Raw genomic sequence first — 20,162 nt, 5'->3', positions numbered from 1 at the left:
TGGATTAAAACTGCGCCCTTTAGCATGTGTGGAAGTGCCCACCGGTGTCTCCCACCTCCTCAAAGCCCCCTCCTCACTCCAGATCGTGGAGATTCCTGTCCAGGGGTGGCTCTCCAGATATCCATGGACTACAATTCCCATGAGCCCTTGCCAGCATGGACATCTCGTTTGGCCACTCCTGCTGTAGACAGACATGTGAAGATGAGGTCTTGAGGGGGATTCAGGGCTGGGGGGCACCCTTTATTTATTTATTTATTTATTTCTACAGTTATACCCTTCCCTAGAGGCACCCTTCCAAGATGGCAGCGTGGCATGCAATTTACCGTGTCCCATTTGGGGGCTTCTGCCCATCCCCCAAATCAGTAATTGAGGCCAGCACTAGGACCATCCTGGGAAAGACGGCCACCCCCCAAAAAGTCCTGCAGAGCTGAACAGGCTCAGTGCTTCTGTTGCCAGGAGGGCAGCCCTCCTCAGCACCAACCTCACCGTGATCGCTAGAAATACCAACGGGCAAAGAATGGCAGGAGATATCGTCACAGGAAGTGACTTCACTTGGGGGCACTGATGACATCATGGGAAAGAGGAATCGAGCAAACAGGAATCCGTCAGAAGTCAACAGCTGAAAATGGATAGCCGTCAGCCACGTGGGAAGCATCAGCCACCAACCACAGCAGGAAATGAGGACAGGAGAAAAGTTCAGGGTCCCCACTGCAAACAGGAAGTGGTCTCACATAGGACAGGAAGCGGCCCCTCCCCCACAGAAGAGTGACAGGAAATGACAGGTTCTAACAGGAAGTGACACAGAAGAAGCCAGCAACAGGCAACCCTGAACAGGAAGCAACGAAAACAAGCGGAAGCCACAGCCACAAACGGGAGGAACAGCTGACACACAACAATGGACACCAAGAGCTACACACTGCAAACAAGACAACTGAGCAGGAAGAGACGTTGCCACTTAGCAGCCAACGGCACCAACTGAACGACAGTAACAAACAGACAGAGGACGTTGGTTGGATGAGCCAGCAGCCAATCTGGATGGCAGCCAACAGCAGGAGGAAGTGACATCACAGCACTCAACAACAACCGCAACCACGAGGAAACAGTTCCTCAAGACAAGAGGACACAGCAGCACCCTGGCACAAGAGGAAAGAGAGGGTGGCAGAAATGCCCCCTGAGCCTACTGGAAGGGGCAGCGCCCCACTTACGCCTCTGCCGGGTGGGGTCTCAGCCGAAAGCACGGGGCCCAGTTCCGACAACTCGGCCCCCTCGTCATAAGGAGTCACGCCATATCCGTACTCCGGCCCTGCTCCGGGCCCTTCCTCTTCTGCAAACGCGGCCTCCTGGCCAGGATGGGGGCCGAACACTTCCTCCTGACGACCCCCAAGACAGGAACCCAACAATGCGTTACTGGAGACCAGGGGCCAAGCCCCTCCCAGAAGCCCCTCCAGGGCCCTCCCTGGCATTCGGATCAGCACCACTTTGCACCACTTCCCAGGGGGCCCTGGAAGAGCACCGGATCCTGCCCACCACCCTTCCCGGACCACCACAGGCCTCTTCGGTCCACCGTTCTCTTTCCCGAGCGGTCAGGAGGTCACTCCCTCCAGAGCAGGGAACCCACCCGTTGGGAGCCTTGCTGGAATTCTGGCAGAGGTGGCCATGGCCCCAAAAGGGCAGCTGCTGGAAACAGAACCAGTCCCAAGATGGCTGCCTCCAAAATGGCTGCCACAGGAAACTGAGCCAGCCCCAGGATGGCTGCCCCAAAATGGCCACCACACCATCCTTGTGTCCTGGTGGTAGCTACCACCACAGCAACAGTTTTAGGGGGGGAAACGGCACGAGCCGGTCAGATCTCTCGTAGCCAATCAAAATTCTGTCTGGGCCCCATTTGGGGGGGCCCTGCTCTAGCGCCATCCTCCCACTCCGATCGCATGCTTGGTACGGGGGGCGGAGGGTTACCTCTCCCTGGGGCGACGCAGGTGCTGGAGGGGACGCCTCCCCTGTGGGGCTCTCGTCCCAATAGGTGCCTTTGGTGTCTGGTGGGGGGCTGTGGTCAGAGTATTCGTGAGCCCCCCAGGACTCCTCGGTGGGAAGCAGGCCCACGTCCTTGGGGTGTGGGTGGAAGGACAGGCAGAGGGCAGATCGGTGGGAGCAGAGGGGGCGGATGGAGACGGGTGGAATCAGTGAACAGGAGAAAAACGAGACGGGGGGAGAGAGAGGTACCATTAGTGCAAGCACGTTCTCTTGAGCCGGGAGGCAGAAGAGGAGGGTCCCGTGTCCCAGATCATCTTTCCCGCCATGGAGCAAATAGATCTGGGCACGGGGGCAGAACCATATTTCTCACTGGAATAAGGAAGCCAGCACTGTATGGGGGGGGGGGCATGTTCGGGAAGGGAGGCGCAAGGGAAATGCAGAGCCAGGACACGGAGCGAGGGGATGGCAGGGGCCACAAGTTTCCTGCCGCGCCATTTCCCTTGCCTGGGACAGCTTCCCGACACCCCGTGTTTGGGGAACATGCAGGGCACAGTTAACAGAGACACTGGTGCACACAGGGGGGAGGGGAGACACACAGAGACACTGGTATGGGTGGGGGGGGGGTAGGGCAGCATTCCTGGACTCCCGCAGGATGCCCAGGCTGTGCCCAGCACCAGCCGGCCTCCTTCCCTCTTGCTCTACCTGCTGGTAGCTGTTGCCCGGCCTCCGGGCTCCCCCGGTGCCAGCATAGGCCTGGTTCCCGCTTTTGCCCGGGGAGTTTTTCGTGGCAGAGGCTTTGCCTGCCGAAGCCGCCTTGGCGCTGCCCCCGCTGTAGGATTTCCCGTTGCTGGGGTATTTCGAGGGGCTGGGGTCTTTCTTGGGTTTGATCCCCGTCTTGGCATAGGAGGGCGCGGTGCCCATCAGCTGGCGTTTCTGGGGCTGCTTCAGTGTGGGTTTGGCGGCGGGGGTCTTGGCCTTGGCCGCTTTCTAGTGACGATGGTGGTGGGAGAGGAGTTCGTGGCGATGAAGACGGTGAGGCGGGAGATGAAGGAGAGAAGCACAGGAAGCAAAGACAAAGAGGAAGGTGAGTCCTGCACAGCCGGACCCCTCAGCCCACCCCCCACCCGCTCCCACCACCTCTGCCCTCCCCGCCTACGTCCAGGCCCCGGAGTCCGTCTTGCACCTGACCATGCGCAGAGGACGCTGCTGTTAGTGTGGGTTGAGTCCAGAGAGCCAACCCTGTGCAAAACCAGCACCCAACTCCAGTGATCCACGCTGGATCAGGAGGAAGTCTGCTGGGGAGGGCTCCAGAAGGGCCCGCCCAGCAGCAGCAGCAGCACAGGGGCCCTCCCTGGGCCACAAGAAAGGCCACGGAAGGGAGCCGGGAGCTGCCTACCCGCCCTGGGCTCCACTCCTGAGTGTAGAGGAAGCAAATGCCCCTCTGTGTGACCCTTGCTCATGCCCTCACCCGCCCCACGCCTCCCCCCTGCTCATCGCCTAAGAGGGGCCCCCCGTGATGCCCTCCCAGGGAGGGGCCTTCACCTCCACCACCGCCAGCCTCCTCCCACTTTCGTGGAAGCACAGAGTGGAGCTGCACAGAGTGGAGACCACCCTCCAGTCCACGGGGGAGGCCCTTTGTGAGCCTGGAAGCGGCTTCCTGCTGACTCCCCTGCTCTTCTAGCACTCAGGGGCTGCACGGCTGCGCTGAGCGCCAACGACGTAACTCTTAGGAAGTGTGTCATGTTTTTGCTGCCACACGGTGTATATATCATCAGTGTGTATAAATGTAAAACTGTAAGGCTGTTATCCATGTAATCCTACAGTTGTATACTCCCCTGTTACCCCCTGAGGAGGCAGCAGGGAAAGCTGGGCTATAAAAATAAAGATGATGAATAACAAAGCCGTTTCCAGCGGGGGGGGGGGGTGGGGGGGGCAGCCCGGCCTGGCATCTTTGGGTGTGGAAGGGTTAAATCTCCTGCAGGTAGGTGGGTCTGAATCAGCAGAACCCAGTCTGCTGGGCCAGGAACCCACGTGTAATTCTGGGCCGAAGCTTTCTCGAAGGAGCCTCCTGCACACAAATCCTTCCGCCCAGAATGAAACTTTGTGGGTCTCAGAACTGGCCCTGGACTCAGCCTCTGTCAGAGACGTGTACCCGAGATTGGGGGGGGGGGGGAGTGGTTGGTGCCTGCCAGGAGCCTGCTCTGCCCCAGGGAGGAGAGGTCCCCCCCCCAACATCTGAGCCCGCTAAGAACAATTTTCAAAGGCCTTTTAAAAACTCGTCCAAAGAGAGGGACGCTCTCTGGAAAACGGGACAGAGAGAACTGCTATGTGTGTCATCTGGAAGTTTATCTGTGAAAAACGACGCTGGAAGGAAATGTTTTTTACAAACGCTGGGCAAATTCTGCTCCTGGGGAAACGGGCTGCCTTTGTGGCTGAGCAGGGTTTGCCCGGCGACGTGAGTGGCACCCACGGGAAAGCTCCTGACGTTGGCCAGGAAGGTAAGAACAGCGACGTCAGCGTCAAAGAACGTACCCCCCCCCCGTCCGTCCGTCCGTCCGTCCGTCCGTGGAGGCACAGGCTGCACGCTCTGGACGTGGCAGACACACGGGAACGAGCCGCTGGAGAGGGAAGACCTCGCCTGAGCAAAGGGGGCAGGTTTCCATCCCAAGCTGTGCCTGGTTGCCCCCAGGAGCCCGGACAGACTTGGCTTCTCAGCCTCTGCACCAGACGCTCCCTACAGAAAACTCCCACATCCCATATCTCTGGTGGCCGGTCCTGCATGGGGCCCAGCCACCACCGTCCAAAAAGGAGGGCCGACCCACCATCCCCCTGCTGGCACCGACTGCCTTTGGGAGGAAGGACTTTGCCACATCCCTTCTGGACAGAAAACGGAGCTCAAATCTTACAGATAAAAATGAATGTATGACCTGCTTTTTGGGAAACTGCAGCCTCCCCCCCCCCCCCATCTTCCCACCCAGTTGGATTCACCATGAAGCCGGCCCTCTGTTTACACAGCCACGATTTCCACAGAAAGCCAGTCCAGCAAGAGAGCTGTGGTCTCGTCTGCACTAGGCTAACAGATCAGTTTTCACACAGGGCCCTGAATGCTGCTGAGTGCCTGCATTTGTCAGTCACACTGCATCATGGGCTCTGCAATCTCCGAAGGTCTACTCAGAACGGGATAGAGGTCTTCACATGCAGAGAGCAGCTCAAATGCCAACTCCTGAGTGGGCAAACAGGGACTGTGCATCTGGCAAGATTACAGAGATAAACTCCAAAGTGGCAATTCCGTTTCTAAAACAAAAACAAGTGACCTGAGGGGAACCTCCACATTCAGAGGGACTAAATGTCTGAATCCAAGTGCCAAGAAGCAACATGGGGTTCCCTGCCCGTTGGGAGGCCTTGGACTGTGGGCACCCAGTGTGGGAGCCCGGCTGCACCTGGGCCTGATTCGGCAGGGACCAGCCCTTGGGGATGAGGCCACCTAGTCCTCTCCCATGTGCTCCTCACACCTAAATGCACCTCCTGTGGCAGGGGGGCTTTTGCGCCACACTGAGGGCTACTTCCACTCCCTGTGGGGAGCAGGGCCTTTGCAGACTGGCCCCAGGCGTGCACACTGGTAGGGGGGAGGGACGATGAGCCCTCCTCCTCACCCCCCCCCCCGTTCCCTCGCCTCCCTCCTGCCCACCTGGGGTCTGCTGGGCCTCTGCTGGGCTTCCTGGGCCTGGGGCTTGTGGGGCCCCTCCTCGCAGTCCGGGCTGTAGTGTTCGCAGTAGTCGTAGGCTGCCTGGGGGCTGTTGGAGATCAGCAGCTGCTGGATGTCGCCCTGCGGGCAGAGAAGGGGGTGAGCTACACTGGACCCCCCCCCCGTGCACGGTAGGGCGTGGGGCTGGCCGGGAGGGGCCTTACCTCGAAGACCTCCTCGTCCAGGAGGCGGGTGCCAAAGACGGTGATCCCGCGGGTGTCGATGAGCGGCTGGTTGCCCCGCGGCAGGGGCCGCGACATCTTCTTCTTGCAGTCCAGGAAGAGGGTCACCTGCTTCTTGCTCACGCTCAGAGCCACTCGGTGCCACCTGGGGAGGGGGGACAGGAAGAGGAGGGGCATGGAGGGGCTGTGCCCGAGGCAGAGAGACGACTCCCCTGCACAGGTGGGCAGAAACGGAGACCGAACACAGGGACCCTCAAGCAGGAAGAGCCAGACTTCAGTGATCCCTGCCCCTGTCGGGGTCCAAGCAAGAGATGTTCAGCAGGGGTTGGCCATTGCTGGGGAGGGGGCTCTCTCTCATCCAAAGACTGAGCAGGGCCGACCCCACTTAGCCCCCCATGAGATCAGGCCAGCCTGGGCCACCCAGGCGAGGGCTACGTTACCCTCCCCGCTCCCTTGCCTGGATGCGGATGCTATGCCCTCTCCCCCTGGACTCCCCCACCAGCAGGACTGTGCCATGTCCCTGGGCCGGACAACCCCGTCTTTTCTCCCCCCTTCCCTGTCTTTAGCCAAAGGACTTTTCCCGCACTGCAATGCAAGGCCGGCTTCGTGACCCCTCCTAGCTGCCCCCTGGGGCTTCGACTCTGGCGTCCTGCTACGGACATTCATAAAACAACCAATAATGAGTGTTGGGAGGTGGGAGTCCGGGGGGGGGGGAATTGAGAACCCCTTTTCCATTGGTAATTTCTATTTTAAATTGCTAAAGCACTGTTATCAACTGGCAATTATGTTTTTTTAGAAATAAAAGAGGCAACGATGTAGCCTGCAAAGTGAAAAGCAGAAATTGATTTCTCCAACCTTCTTCCAGAAACACAAGGACAGACAATTACCCAAATTATTCCTGAATCCTGTAAATCCCAAAGCAACTGAGAGGCATCCCACTGAAATCAAGAGATGTCCTAGCCCCACTAGGAATACCGCACGGGTCAGGCCTCACCTGCAGCCCTGCTGGGGGCCTCACTTCAAAAAGGACAGAACAAGTTCACCATGAACTTTCCTTCTGTTGTGTTCCTCCGTCTCCCACAGCCACCCAGGCCTGCATAACCCCTGGCCAGGCCACAAGCGGGCCCCTCTGTTGGCACTTGGAAGGGTCGCCTGGACCGGCCCCCCTTCCAATTCCTTGACAGCAACGCCCAGAGGCTGGCCCATCAGTGGCTGCACTTTGGGGCCTGATCCGTGAAGAGCTGTCCTTCCCGCTCGGGTTCTGCTTCAGCAAGCTCTCCTGGGCGGGGAGGAGGAGGAGGAGGGCAGCCACTCACTTGCCGTCAGCCAGGTTGACGCCACGGAAGATGGGGTAGTCCTCAGGGGCCGGACGGCCATTCTGGTCCTCGTAGAGGAAGACGGGGGAGCGGCCCAGCTCCACCCCCAGCTGCTGGGTGCCGTGCTGGTTGTAGATGGAGAGCAAGAAGGCTTGCAGGCCGGCCTTGGGTTTCACCAGTGCCAGGATGGAGAAGTCCTCGGGGAATTTACCTGGGGAGGCAAAGGCAGGCTGAGGCCACGTAGCAACGGGGCAGTATGGCTATTCTTCAGATTACAGCACATCCTGACGGCTGCCGGAGAAGGCACAGGAGCCTCCAGAAGCCCAGAACATGGCAGCCTGAGGCTTAGGCCAAGGGGGGGGGAAGGTCACCCTGATGCCATGGATGCCAAGCTACCAGATTTCATGGGGTCCCCACCCGCTTCTTACCCCGCATGGAGAATTGCCCACTGCCGGAGAATCCACCTCAGGATTGGATTAACTGGCACCACTCTAGACCTGACCTGACTTCATCGTATTTCAGAAGATAAGCAAGCAATTGCTCTGGAGACATCCCCCCCCCCCCAGGCAGAAGGCCAGGATCTCTACGCAGGCTATGGCAGACCACCATGGAAAGTCTTGCGAGAGGGGGGGTCTCAAATCACTACCTCCAAAGCAAGCTCAGGACTGAAAGACTGAGCAACTAAAAATATGATATTTATACATCTTATTATAGAACTAGAATTAAAGTCTGTTGTACCTGATGCAATGGGCGCCAGCGGAGGGGAACAGCAAAGGGAGAGGGAGGTAGAAAGGAAAAGAGTGTTGAAGACAGAGAGGGCTTGGCATTGGGAAGAGGAAGGGGAGGGGTTGTCCAGTCTGTAAGGGCATGAGGTTGAATGCGTGTGTGTTGTGGGGGGGGGGGGTTGTGGTGGCGGCAAATGAGGGCATGGGTGTGGAGGGATGGGTGTGAAGAACCTGTGGTGTGGAATGTTTGGGAATTGTGGCATAGTGGCTACAGATGAGCTTTCCAGAGCCCTGGCTTCAGATATGTGAAGGGCAAATCAGACTGGAGACTCTTCTTAGGGGAAGATTACATGACAACCAATTCCTCCCAGTTCTGTGGCCCTGCTCTTTCTGTCTTCTTTTTTTTTTTACTGTTGATATAATGTTATGTGCCCGAATGCTTCTTTCACTGTAGCCCCTTATCTTGAGAGAACTGGGAATGGCCCACAGTCACCCAGCAGGCCTCGGGTGTCTCTCAGCAGTTTAAAATTGCCTTCCCTTCCTCTCCCCATAATAGGCCCCCTGTGAAGGAGGCGAGCCAAGGGGCTGGCCCAATCAGGGTGTGGGCAGCTGTGCCACACCCTGATTGGCCCTTATTCAAATTGGACACCCGGGACACACTCCTCCCACAGAGGCATTTCACAAATATATACAGGAACCATGGAAGAGGAACCATGGATAAGGATAATGCACACGTTCTTTGATTATTTATTTTTATTCTATTTCATGGTTTCTATACCACCCCTCTCTGTTACCCGTCTCAGGGTGGTTTACATAATATAACACTATAAATATGTATCCATGTACATAATATACATATATAACCGTTATTGTGATTTTCTGATATTGGACGTGCAGCGTTGCTGTAGACCATGATCTGAGTTTGTCATGGTATGGTATATATGTTGGCCCTCCAGGCCAGGCTGGATTCTGGAGATCTTTGTTGGGGGGGGGGTAACTTGGCCATGAAATTGGGGCCACTGTGGGTGGGCAGGTAGTTGAGAGTGTCCTGCATTGTGCAGGGGGTTGGACTAGATGACCCTGGAGGTCCCTTCCAATTCTAGGATTCTGTTTCATCATAAGAATCTTATTCATCATAAGAATGAATTGTTGTATCACAGTCCCTCCACAGAGCATCACAATATTGGATTTCCTCCCAAAAAGTCAGGCTGGGCTGGGAGGGACTGAGAGATAGGAAGGATAGACGGGCAGAAGGAGGGGTCGGGTCATAAAAGGAGAAGGGAAGGACGTCTTTGTCATCAAGGAACTTGGAAATTACATTATATTTATCTTTCTCCTTTTCTTTAGGCTTCTGTATTTTTGTTCTTTTTTAAAAGTATATTTAAAAAAATAATGGACAGGAAAAACTCCCTGCTCTTTTTGGTGTTGTGGTTAAGAGTAGGGGACTCTGAACTGGAGAACCGCGTTCGATTAACCAATCTCACTCCTCCATGTGCAGCTATCTGGGTGACCTTGGGCCTATCCCAGTTCTCTCAGAGCTCTCTCAGCCCCACCTTCTCACAGGGTGTCATGGGGAGAGGAAAGGAAGGCGAGAGTATGCCGGTTGGAGACTCCTTTGGGTAGAGAAAAGCAACATATAAGAACCAACGCCTCTTTTACTCTTCTTCCTTCTGCACTTTCTCTATATCTGACATTACTTCTTCATAGAATGATAGACTCTCAGAATCCTAAAGTGGGAAGGGACCTCCAGGGTCATCTAGCCCGACCCCATGCCCAATGCAGGAAGCTCACCAATCCCTGCAACAGTGTCCCCAATTCCATGCCCAGAGGATGCTCTCTCTCTCTCTCTCACACACACACACACACACACACACACACACACAGCTTTTACTCCTGGGTGTCCAGTTTCCAGGGGCTGGGAAGCCTTCCGAAGACCCACAAGCTTTTCAGAATAGGAAAAGAGACAGACCAAGGAAGGGACATGACTGAGGTTTCTAAAACCAAGTGTGTGTGGGGGGTGGGGGGAGAAGACAGAGGGGGGCATTTATCTCCCTCTCCCGTAACAATGGAACCAAGAACAGGGATGCGGAAAAAGAAGCCCTTCGATGCCGAATCAACTTCCAGAGCTCGCTGGCACAAGATATGAGGCTGGCCCCAGGCTCAAATGGTGAACAGGAAGGCTTATGGAGGGACTGTCCATCGGTAGCTATCAGTCACAATTCCAAAATGGAGCTTCCATATTCAGAGATAGTGTACCTCTGACTAGCCGCTTGAGGGGGGGACCTAACAGTAGTCTCCACGCATTGGGGGGGTCTCAGCTAGGCTGCAGTGGGGAGACAGGGGGCAGGACTAGACGACCTCTTGCTGATCAGGTATTCTCTGAGGCCACAAGGTGGGAGGACTGGGAAAGGGGGACACAACGCCGCCCCCCCCCCGTGGGGGTCCCCCCTGCACACAATCTGAGCTCTGCTCAGGCTTAGAGGCCCCGGAGAGGGAGGCCGTCTCTCTGCTTGCCAGACAGCACAGGGGTGCTCCCGGGCCCTCCCAGAAGGGTTCCCACATCTTCCGCCCGTGGTCGGCCGTTCCTTCCAGGTGTGCCTTCCAGCTACCTCTAGGGAAGGATGGGAGCAAGGCGGGGTGAGGTCACCAGTGTGGATGGGAAAGGGCAGCGCCTTCCCGGCCTGTGAGCCCTGCCGCTGGAGAGCCGTCCTCCTTAGTGTAAGAGGCCCGTCAGAATAAAAAGCTGCTCCCTCTTCTCCCCACCAGTTAATGACTCTGTGAACAGGCCTGGAACATCACGCTGGAGCTCTCCAAACACATCCCTGCGGCAGGGAAGGGGCATTTAGTTTGAATGAATACTGCAGTCTTTTTCAGGTCAAACGGTATATAGACTTTAAGACTGAACTTAAGCAGCACTATTATTATTATCGTGGCGTTATAACATTACAGCAGTCTGCGTATCAGGACCTCCGAATCCCCAGATTTCATTGGTTAGGCCTCAGCCAGGGCCAGGGCCAGGGCCAGGGCCAGGGCCAGGGCCAGGGCCAGGGCCAGGGCCAGGGCCAGGGCCAGGGCCAGGGCCAGGGCCAGGGCCAGGGCCAGGGCCAGGGCCAGGGCCTTTTCAGTCCTGGCCCCCACCTGGCGGAATAAGCACCGGGAAGCACTGCAGGCCCCTCAAGAGCTGGCTGAGTTTTGAAGGGCCTGCAAGACCACCAACCGGCTGATGGTCCCTGGCCCTAAAGAAGCCCGCCTGGCCTCAACCAGGGCCTGAGCCTTCTCTGTCCTGCCCCCCCCCCCCCGGTGGAACGGGCTCCCAGAGAAGATCAGGGCCCTGACGGAGCTTAAACAGTTCCGCAGGGCCTGCAAAAGGGAGCTCTTCCGCCAGGCAGTTTGGTTGAGGCCAGGCACAATCAATCAACAACATCAGCAGGGCCCCTGCCCCCCCTCCCTCTCCCCCGCCAGAAATCCACTAAGACTCCTGGATCTGTTGTATTATTGTTTAATGTTATATAGTTATTTTGTTATTATCAGTTAATAACATTAATGTTATAATTAGTTAAATGTAATGTTTCATGTATAGTTTCTTCAGTTCCATGTAAACCGCCCTGAGCCTTTGGGGAGGGCGGTATATAATTGTGAAAAATAAATAAAGAAATAAACAAACAAACAAACAAGAGGGAGCCCTTCTGCCAGGCATTTGGTTGGGGCCTGTGAACAGTAACGTCAGTGATTTGGCCCCTTCCTGTGATGAGCCCTCGCCTGGGATAAACAAGATGCTCATAATCACCTGGGGATTTCATAAAGGGGCACTTTATGAAATCCCCAGGTGATTATGAGCATTTTGCCAATGTGATACTACAACTACTACTGTGACAATATATTGGAAGAGCAACCACTGATGAAGATAAAACAGAAAGTGGGTCACTTAACCTAGGATCCTGTTTTGGTTGACTCTTTATGTTTGACCATTTAGACTTTATGTTACAACCTTTTGACTTATAAGCACAGAGAAGACTACGGCATCATTGTGCCTCATGATTTCCTTTCTTCTTCTGGGTCCACACTGAGGAATCCACAGTTCTATACTTGATTGGGATAAACAAGAAACACGACCGGCAACGGCCTTACATACTGAATCATAGAATGATAGATTTGGAAGACTGGCCCCCCCCCCACTGGCCACAGCCACACCGAGGGAAGTCCCCCCCCAATGCGGAAGGAGGCCCCTGCATCTGCCTCCCCCCCCCCGTAGAAGCATCAGGCCCCTCCCCTCCCCCCCAGCCCCCTGAGCTCACCTGGGAAGAGCTGCCGTGTGGGAGCGCTAATCTGGGCCTGCCTCGATATCCGGTAGGCCACATCTGGCCCCGCTCCTGAGCGCCTCTTGGGGCAGAAGCCGGTTGCTTTGCGCACCCCTTGGGGCAGAGACTGCAGCTGCAGCACTTTCAGGACATCCACTGGATCCGCTGGGGGGGGGGGAGAAGAAGACCAATTCAGGGGGGGAGGGAGGGGGGAGAGAGAGTGGAGGAGCCAGGCTGGCCAGCTGCCCCACCACAGCCCCTGGCTCTCCTCCCACCAGCCCCACCCTCCTCCAGGGCCCCCACCACACCCCTCGGCCCCCACCCCAGGCTTCCTCTGCCTGGACCCCCCAAGGCAGCAGACCGGTGGTGTAACTAAAGCCAGGTGTGGCAGAGGGGAGGGAGCTGAACCCCCCCTCCCCCTCCTCCAGGTGAGGCTGAGGGGCAGTTGTGGGGAGGGGGAGCTTCCCCAGGAAGGAGGGAGGGAAACCCCTGTCCCCGAGATGGAATAGGGAGGGGGCTTCTGCTCCAGCCTCATTCGATGGGGTCTCCACCCCAGGTGCAACCCTCTAGATCGGGATACCAATCTCCCTTTTTGCAGGGGCTCAGGCTGCTGCTCTACAAGGATCCAGGGCACAAATGGGACAGGTGGGAGCACATATATACACAGGGAAGGAGGGAGGGAAGGAAGGAACTCCTGGCACAGACCCCACGTGAGCATGCCATGCACCCATGCGGAGACAGGTCCCATGCCAACCACACACACCCACTAGGGTGCACCAAAATGTAACCAGGAGCCCCCCCCCCCTTAGGCGTGAGATGCCAGCAGGACAGAAAACAACCTGGACAGGGGCGACTCCCTCCCTGCAGCAGTTTATTTATCCTGCTGCCGGCTTCTGAAGCTGGGGGGGGGGGGGCTGTCCTGCAAACTGATGGTGGGGGGGGGGGGCACACACACGTCCTTCCTTCGGCTCCAACAGCCCAAGTTCAGAAAGGAGCCTCCTGTGCCGCAGGAAAGAGTGTGGCCGGGGGGGGGGGCTGTGACTGGGCACACAGTGACCCCCCCCAAGCCAGCGCCCTTCCTGTCCCCAGGGGCCGATGCCGCAGGTGGGAATTACAGGAGCACGTCCACTTGGAAGGTGACCGACCCAGCAGGGAGCAGCAGCAGCAGAAGAAGAAGCTCAGAGAAACAAAGCTGGATCAGGCCAGCCCCACCCGCTGGGGCACCCAGGGGCCAAACCTCACCTGACCTGCCTCACAGGGCTGATGTGAGGGCAAACCAGAGAATAAGGAGAATTAGGTCAGGCTAGGCATGCCAACCTCCAGGTGAGACCTGGGGACTCCCTGGAATTATAGCTCCACTGCAGGCCCTCCAGGTCAGCGCCCCTCCCCAGAGAAAAGGCCTGCTTGGGAGGGGAGACTCGGTGGCCTTGTGCCCCACAAAGGTTCAGGAATGCCATCCTCCAGGGGGGGCCTGGGGATCCCCTGGAATTGCAGCTCCTCTCCAGACTACAAAGAGCTTTAGAAAGGGGGCTCTGTCCTCCCCGAATCTCCAGTTCTCCAACCTGGGTCTGGCAACCCTGCCCCCCCCCCCGCCAGGGAGGTTGTGGCCCCCTACGCCACACACTTTGGGTCCTCGTTGGGTGGGGAGGGGTCTAACGGAAGGACGTCAAGCAAGTGATGGTTCTGGAATGGAGCAGGGTTTGGCCCTTGTTGGCTGCTGGCCTGGAGGCCGGGGGCACCTTGAGGACCCCCAGTGTGACTCAAGTTCCAGAGAAGGAGGGATGCTGCACACGTGGCCATCTCTTCGGTGGCTTTGTGGGTCAGAACAATTTGGATCCTTGCAGGGGCGCTGGCTGAGAAGGAGACCTTTTGCCTCCCAGCCCCAAAGTGCCCCTGAACTGGCCCAGGGAACCTGGCCCCTGGCGCTGGAGGAGGAACCCCACAGACCTCTGGGGCCGTCAGCCCCCAAGAAGCCACACAGCCACTGCCAGTGGGGAGGGGGCTCTGGGGTTCGTTTTCCTGGCGGCCGCTCTTGACCCGCAATGGCCTGGGTGCGAGTCCTGCCTTGGGCCCTGCACCCAAGGGGAAAGCCAGCTCCACCTCCACCTCCCTGACCAGACCCCCTGCCTTCCCCCACACGGGCATTTTGCCCCCCCCCCCCGCCGGGCAGATGCACAGAAGGGGCTCTTTGAGACGGAGCTGGCCTGAGAGAGTATTTTTATCCTTGGGAGGGCTATTTTAAGCCTCCCTTTTTGGGCTGCCGCAAGCCAAGAGTCTTCCGGGAGGGAGGCCAAACAGGGGCGGGCCTTCCCCAGTGTGGCCTCTCGAGAAGGGAGGCCTTTTTGTCCTTCTGGACTCCTGGGCCTTGAACAGCTTCATGACAGGCTGACATTCAACTGGCAAAGCTACCAAGTCTTGATTAAGAGCTCTCTCAGCCCCACCTACCACCCAGGGGGTTTGTTGTGGAGCGAGGAAGGGAAAGGGGTTCCTAAGCCACCCTGGGGCTCCTTTGGATAGTGGAAAGCGGGCTACAGAATTCCAGTCTTCTTCCCCATGTAACTGCCAAGGGGATGGAAGTAGGAAACAGGGGTAGGAAAATCCCCAGCTGGTCCTAAGATTTGCCAGAACGGTGACTCCTATGTCTGGCATCCCCCTAGAAGCTGCCTGACAGGTAGAAATCCAACAGATGAGCCTCCCTTTTCCCCATCCTCCTAGTTTGGAGCACTCCATTGCCCCTAAATTCATTAATTTGTACCAGAGTAATGGCTTGTCCTTTTCTAATCCTGTATCTTTCACAGAGAATTGAAAGGTGGGGATTCAACAGGTGCAGTTCTTCCTTGGCACAGAGATATGGCAGAGCTTTTCAACCTCAGCCCAATGGGCAGCCACAAAACACTGCATAGCTAGGGGGGGTGTGTGTGTGGAGAGAATCCAGGCTTCTGCTGTCCTCACCAGGAAGTTCAGATTAGGTCCCTGAGGTAGACTGCGCCAGCTTATGGAAGTTTGGGCTGGCAGCTCTGCTGGACTGTGCTCCAATGTCATTCCTTCTGTTCCTCCCACCCCCATCACCAAGGGCAGGATAATAATACTGGGGTGGGGGTGAGTCCCCCAGGCTCCTTGGTCCAAGCAAGGGCCCTCCAGAGTCCCCCTTTCTGGCTCAGTTTTTTTATCCCGCCCCCGCTGGGAAGCTCACCCTGAGACTGGGGGGCAGGGAAACACGGGGGGGGGGGGCGTGGGCGTGGAGATGGGCAAATGGCCTTAGAGGCCCCCAGGCGCTCTGGCCTGAAGAAGGAATGGCAGAATCACAGGCCGGCCCACCTGCCCAGGGGAGGGCCCAAGCGACAGACCTGCCTTTAGGTGTCCGCCGGTCATTCCTCCTGCTGCTCCTTCGCCGGGGACTCACGACCCCCACCCCCACCCCCACCCCTGCAAAGAAGGGAAGGTCCCGGGAAGGGAAAAGAAGAGGCCGGCGGCGCAAGCGAAGCCTGGTCGAGGGGGAAAGCAGAAACCCAACCGGTGCTGCGTCTCCCCTTCAAAGCGGCATCGGTCCGACTCCTACATTCCTTCTACCTCGACGTGAGGGAGGGACGGGGGGGGGGCGGCCAACCGGAGGGTCTCCTCTGGCTTCTCCCACACACGCGGCCGCCTGGGCGGAGGGGGGGAGCGAAGCTGCCCAGCAGGCGCTGCGAGCTGCCCCCCCCCCCAAGGCAAACAGACCCCGCCCGTGCGGCCAGCGCGGCGCACACTCGCCCACTGTTTCCCCCGCACAAAGGCCGCCCTGTCTGGGCACCGCCGAGCCCCATCCGCCCCACTTGGAGGGGGGGGAGGAAAGGCCGGCCCCACCAGCGCAGCCCAGCCCAGCCCAGCCCAGCCCTCGACGGCTCCGCCGAGGAAACCGCAGGCAGCGGCAGCCGGAGAAGAAAGGCGCCCTCGGGCGCTGCTTAGGCGACCCGTCCAACACCGGCAGCCCTCCCCCCCCACACACACACACCCACAGAAGGGGTCGTGCCCCGGGGGTGGAGGTGGCATGCTAGCATGAGATGCTTCGGTGTGGGAGCCCCCTCCCCGCAGCCCGGGTTCATCCTGGGCAGAACCCGCTCCCCCCCCAAAAAAAGCTCTCAATGATGGCGCCCCCGCCCCCCCCTCGTCCTCCTCCAGTGACCCTTTTTGAGAGTCGCCTTCCGAGCAGACCGATGGCCAACCATTCAGGTTCCCGAAGGAGACCTCCCCCGACCGGCACCCAAGTCCCGCACCGCGACCCTTGCCCCGTGCCCCACCTCCACGTGGCGCTGCCCTGCCCCCTGCCGGGCACCGGGCGGCCTGCAGGACTTCCGCGGGCCGGGGGGCAGAGCGCAGGTGAGGGGCCTCCAACTAGTTGCTCCTAACAGAGACACGGCGGGTCCAGGGAGCACCCCCGCCCGCGCTCTCTGTCTCTCAAGCCTGCGTCCCCTACCTGCATCTAGGGACTGCACCCCACCAGGCCCGCCAGCAGCGCCCCCCCCCCCCCGCACACACACACGGGGACTCTATTCCGCCTTGTCCGCCGTCGGGCTGGCCCAGCGGGAACCCGGCGCCTTCACCCGCGCGTCTTGGCCGGGCTGAGCCCCGGCAGGTAGTTTGCCGTCTCTCCCGACCGAGGAAGCCCCCCCCCCCCGTGCCGGGTCGAGAATGCAGCCCGCCGGCGACGAGCCGGTGAGCCTGGACGGAGCGTCCGCGCCCAGCCGAGTCCCCCCTTGCGGCTGGAGCCGAGGGGAAGGCAGCGGCGCGCCAGCGCTGGGGACAGCCCACACCCGGCGCCGAGAGCCTCCCTCCCGGGCGGCGGCAACGACTGAAGCGCACTGCCGACGGCGCGTCCGCCGCTTACCTGCTCGGGCTCCCAGGCAGGCGAGCAGCAGCGGCACCAGCAGGCCGACCGGCTCCATGGCGCGTCTCCCTCCTGCCTGCTCCCTGGCTGCCTCTGCCGCCGTCTGGCTGCGCCGCCGAGGCGGGCCGGCGGGCGGGCGGGCGGGAGGAGCTGGCCGGGAGGGGCGGCCGTTGTCGTCGCCCTCTGGCCTCACCGCAGCCCCAGCCGTCCCGGGCGCCCCCCCCCCGCTCAGGCCCAGCCCTGCCCAACCGCAGGCACGACGCGAGGGACGCTGCTCTTACCCCTCACTGCTACCCCTCGGAGCTCAGGCAGCGTGCAGAGGGGGGCAGGGACTCGGTGGGCCCCCAACTGCGACGGGAGGGGCAGGCCTGCCGGGCCCCTCGCCCGGGTGTCTCCCGCAGGGCTCTCCTGAAGGCCTGCTCCCCGGAAAGGCACCCAGTGGGGGGATGGACCAGGCTGGCGAGGCAACAAGAGGTCATCGCCCCCCCCCCCCCAGGGATACTGGCAGGGCGCCGGCGGAGCGCCTGGAGGGCCCCTCTTCATTCGGGGGAAGGGAGAAAGTCTCTCTGCTCCCCCTCCAAAGATCACCAGAAGACACATCAGAATAGGAGGGAAGCCATGTTGAGTAAGGCCGAGGGCCCTCCACTCCAGCACTCTGTGTTACCTGGTGGCCAAACCCAGGGGCCCTCAGGAGGTCCCCCAGCAGGGCCAGGACTCCAGAGCCCTTCCCTCTGTGTCGTCCCCCTCCCCAAGCCCCAAGAAGGCCGCGCATCCCTGCCCCGGACATCAGAGGAGGCCTGCTGGGTGAGGGTTAGGGACCCGAGGGAGGTCCACTGGGGGGGGGGGGCAGAACTCCAAAGCCCCCTCCCTTCTGTACCCCCAAGCACCCCAAAGACAGAGCATAAGAAGCACAACAAAACAAAATCAGAGTCCAGTCAGGCATCTTTAAGACCAGCAAAGATTTATTCAAGGCGGGAGCTTTGGAGTGCGAGCCTCAGAAGGTAGGAGAAGCCCTGCTGGATGAGGCCAGGGGCCTTGCGTCGGGCGGGGGCCAAACCCACCAGGAGGTCCACCAGCGGGGCCAGACGCCCTCCAGACTAGAGTGTCGTCGTTCCCCCCCCCCCCCCTGGCCGACCTCTGCTCCCCTCCGCCGCCCACCGGAAGAGGAGCTTTTGCAGCGGCAGTGTCCCGGCTCTGAAGTGCGCGGAAAGCGCCTTATCCATCGCGTGCGGAACTTAACGCCCCCGCCCCCGCCCTTCCTCGTGGGGAGCGGAGCCCTCCCGGCCGGCTTCTTCTGGGGGCAGCGCAAAACGCCGGCAGCCAGGGACGCCCCCCCCCCGGCCGCAGATGGGCTGAGGTTCGGGGGGGGGGGTTGCCTAAAGGGGCCCTCTGGGGCGCGCTTGCCTGCAGTGGGGAGGGGCGCGTCGAGGGTCCCGGCCGCAGAGGGAGCCCTGGCTCCGAGGAGGAGGGGGGGCTGGGCCAGCTGGGGTCGGGCGGGGCGGAGAGCGCGGCCGGGTCCCTCGGCCGGCCTGTAATTAGACCGCGGCCCTTCCTGTCCCTCCCAGCGGGCCGCGGCTCCTCGTGTCTGCTGGGAGGCGTCAAGGGCGGCGGCGGCGGGTGCCATGGGAGGGCGGCGCATTAAACTCGACGACTCCGGTTCGCCAGGTGGCCGGGGCTCGAACTCGAATCTGCCGCTTCTGAGTAGCCGGGCGCCAAAGGGCAGCAGTACCGGCCCCACCCGGGGGGGCGCTTATATCGGCACTCCCCCACCACACACGCACCCTCTTCTCAGGCACACAACCCGCGCCACTCTCCTCACAGGAGGCTGGTGTGAAGGCACTCTGCACATGCTCTTCGCCGCCTTCGGGAAGTAGCCGAGGAGCTTTGCTTCCCCCCCCCCCACGCACGCGCACCTTCAGCGCTCCCTATTTACGGGGGGAGAACAGAGGGGCGGCCTACCGACACCCCTCCGACAGGCCTCCGGCGATGCCCTTCTCTGCCGGTCTGGCCAGGGGTTCGGCCCTTTCGGGGCTCTTGGTTCGGTTCTGTTGCGCCAGGCCAGACCGGGGGGGGGGGGCCGAAGGGACCCTCTTCTTGCCGCTGAGATGGCCCTAGCTTGGCTCCCGGCTGGGAGGAAGCAATGGACGGGACCCGGGGAGAGCCTGCTTGACTATTGCTAGATTCACCCCTCCCCGCTGCTCGTCGAGCCTTCGCACGGTCCTGGCAACGGGGCGGCGGCCTGGCGCGCGGAGTGGGTCGGGGGGTGGATTACCTGTCAGGTGCCCCTCCCGGCTTGCATAGGGCCAAATCCGACCCCCCTTCTAAGGCCCCCGGGCCCCCCCTTCTGCTGAGCCCGTTCCGGCCCGAGAGCAATTTGCTGGGGAGGGTTTCCCCGGAAGAGAGCGCAGCGCATCAGGGACGCCCTCCCGGGTTGGGAGCGACCCTCCCGGCACGCCGAGTGGGAGGGGGCGCGGACTGCGGGGGCTCAGGGGACCACCGCCTCGCCCAAAGAGGGAGGCCAGCCAGTCCTGCCGGGAGTCTGGCGGCGGCGGCGCTCTGCACATGGCCCGAGGCGCCGGCGGGGGGGGGGGGGGACAGTGCCTTCGGCCAACTCCGCTGCAACGGGAGGGGCGGCGCAGGCTGGCAGGGTCTGCGGGGCAGGCTGGGCCCGCCAGGTGAGGGGCCGGACAAGGCCCCATTGACGGGGGGAACAAGCCCTGCTTTGTACGCGCCTGGCGGCTGCCCCCACCCCGCCCCCTGCGCAAACACCGGCCGGCCGGCCGGAGAGGGACTCGCCGCTCATTCCTGCCTTTGGCCCGGGTCACCCCGGGGCACCGGAGGGGGGGCGGAGCCACCGGAGCCCTCCCCCACCCCGATGCAACAGGCCTCTTCGAGCTTACGGGACTCCTGCGCGGTTCATTCGCCGGGCGAGGGAGGGAGGGAGGGGCCGCCGAAGCCCCGTCTTAGGCGAGAATCGGCACATGCTCAGAGGCACCTTTCCTGCACCTCGGAGGGGCTGAAGCAACTCAGCGGCAGCAGAAAACACCGCCCCCCACCCGGC

General features: G+C 60.3%; 1 protein-coding gene across 3 annotated transcripts in view; it reads right to left on the bottom strand.

The window, feature by feature from the left end:
* The window catches only part of COL11A2 (collagen type XI alpha 2 chain), a 71,282-nt gene extending 54,050 nt beyond the window's left edge, over nucleotides 1-17,232 (bottom strand). The window contains exons 1-8 of one of the 3 annotated variants that reach the window (XM_077324506.1): nucleotides 17,102-17,232; nucleotides 12,235-12,402; nucleotides 7,215-7,425; nucleotides 5,881-6,043; nucleotides 5,660-5,797; nucleotides 2,674-2,958; nucleotides 1,957-2,103; nucleotides 1,206-1,370 (exon numbers count right to left, since the gene is read on the bottom strand). In XM_077324506.1, the coding sequence (XP_077180621.1) occupies nucleotides 1,206-1,370; nucleotides 1,957-2,103; nucleotides 2,674-2,958; nucleotides 5,660-5,797; nucleotides 5,881-6,043; nucleotides 7,215-7,425; nucleotides 12,235-12,402; nucleotides 17,102-17,159 (1,335 nt within the window). In that variant the 5' untranslated portion in view covers nucleotides 17,160-17,232. The remainder of the gene's footprint in view (nucleotides 1-1,205; nucleotides 1,371-1,956; nucleotides 2,104-2,673; nucleotides 2,959-5,659; nucleotides 5,798-5,880; nucleotides 6,044-7,214; nucleotides 7,426-12,234; nucleotides 12,403-17,101) is intronic. The other 2 variants (XM_077324507.1, XM_077324509.1) reach the window with 2 other exon arrangements.
* Between the last annotated feature and the right edge of the window lie 2,930 nt (nucleotides 17,233-20,162).

Source organism: Paroedura picta, chromosome 3, assembly GCF_049243985.1.
Source record: "Paroedura picta isolate Pp20150507F chromosome 3, Ppicta_v3.0, whole genome shotgun sequence".
NCBI lineage: Eukaryota > Metazoa > Chordata > Lepidosauria > Squamata > Gekkonidae > Paroedura > Paroedura picta.
This window is presented reverse-complemented; position numbering and strand designations above follow the sequence as displayed.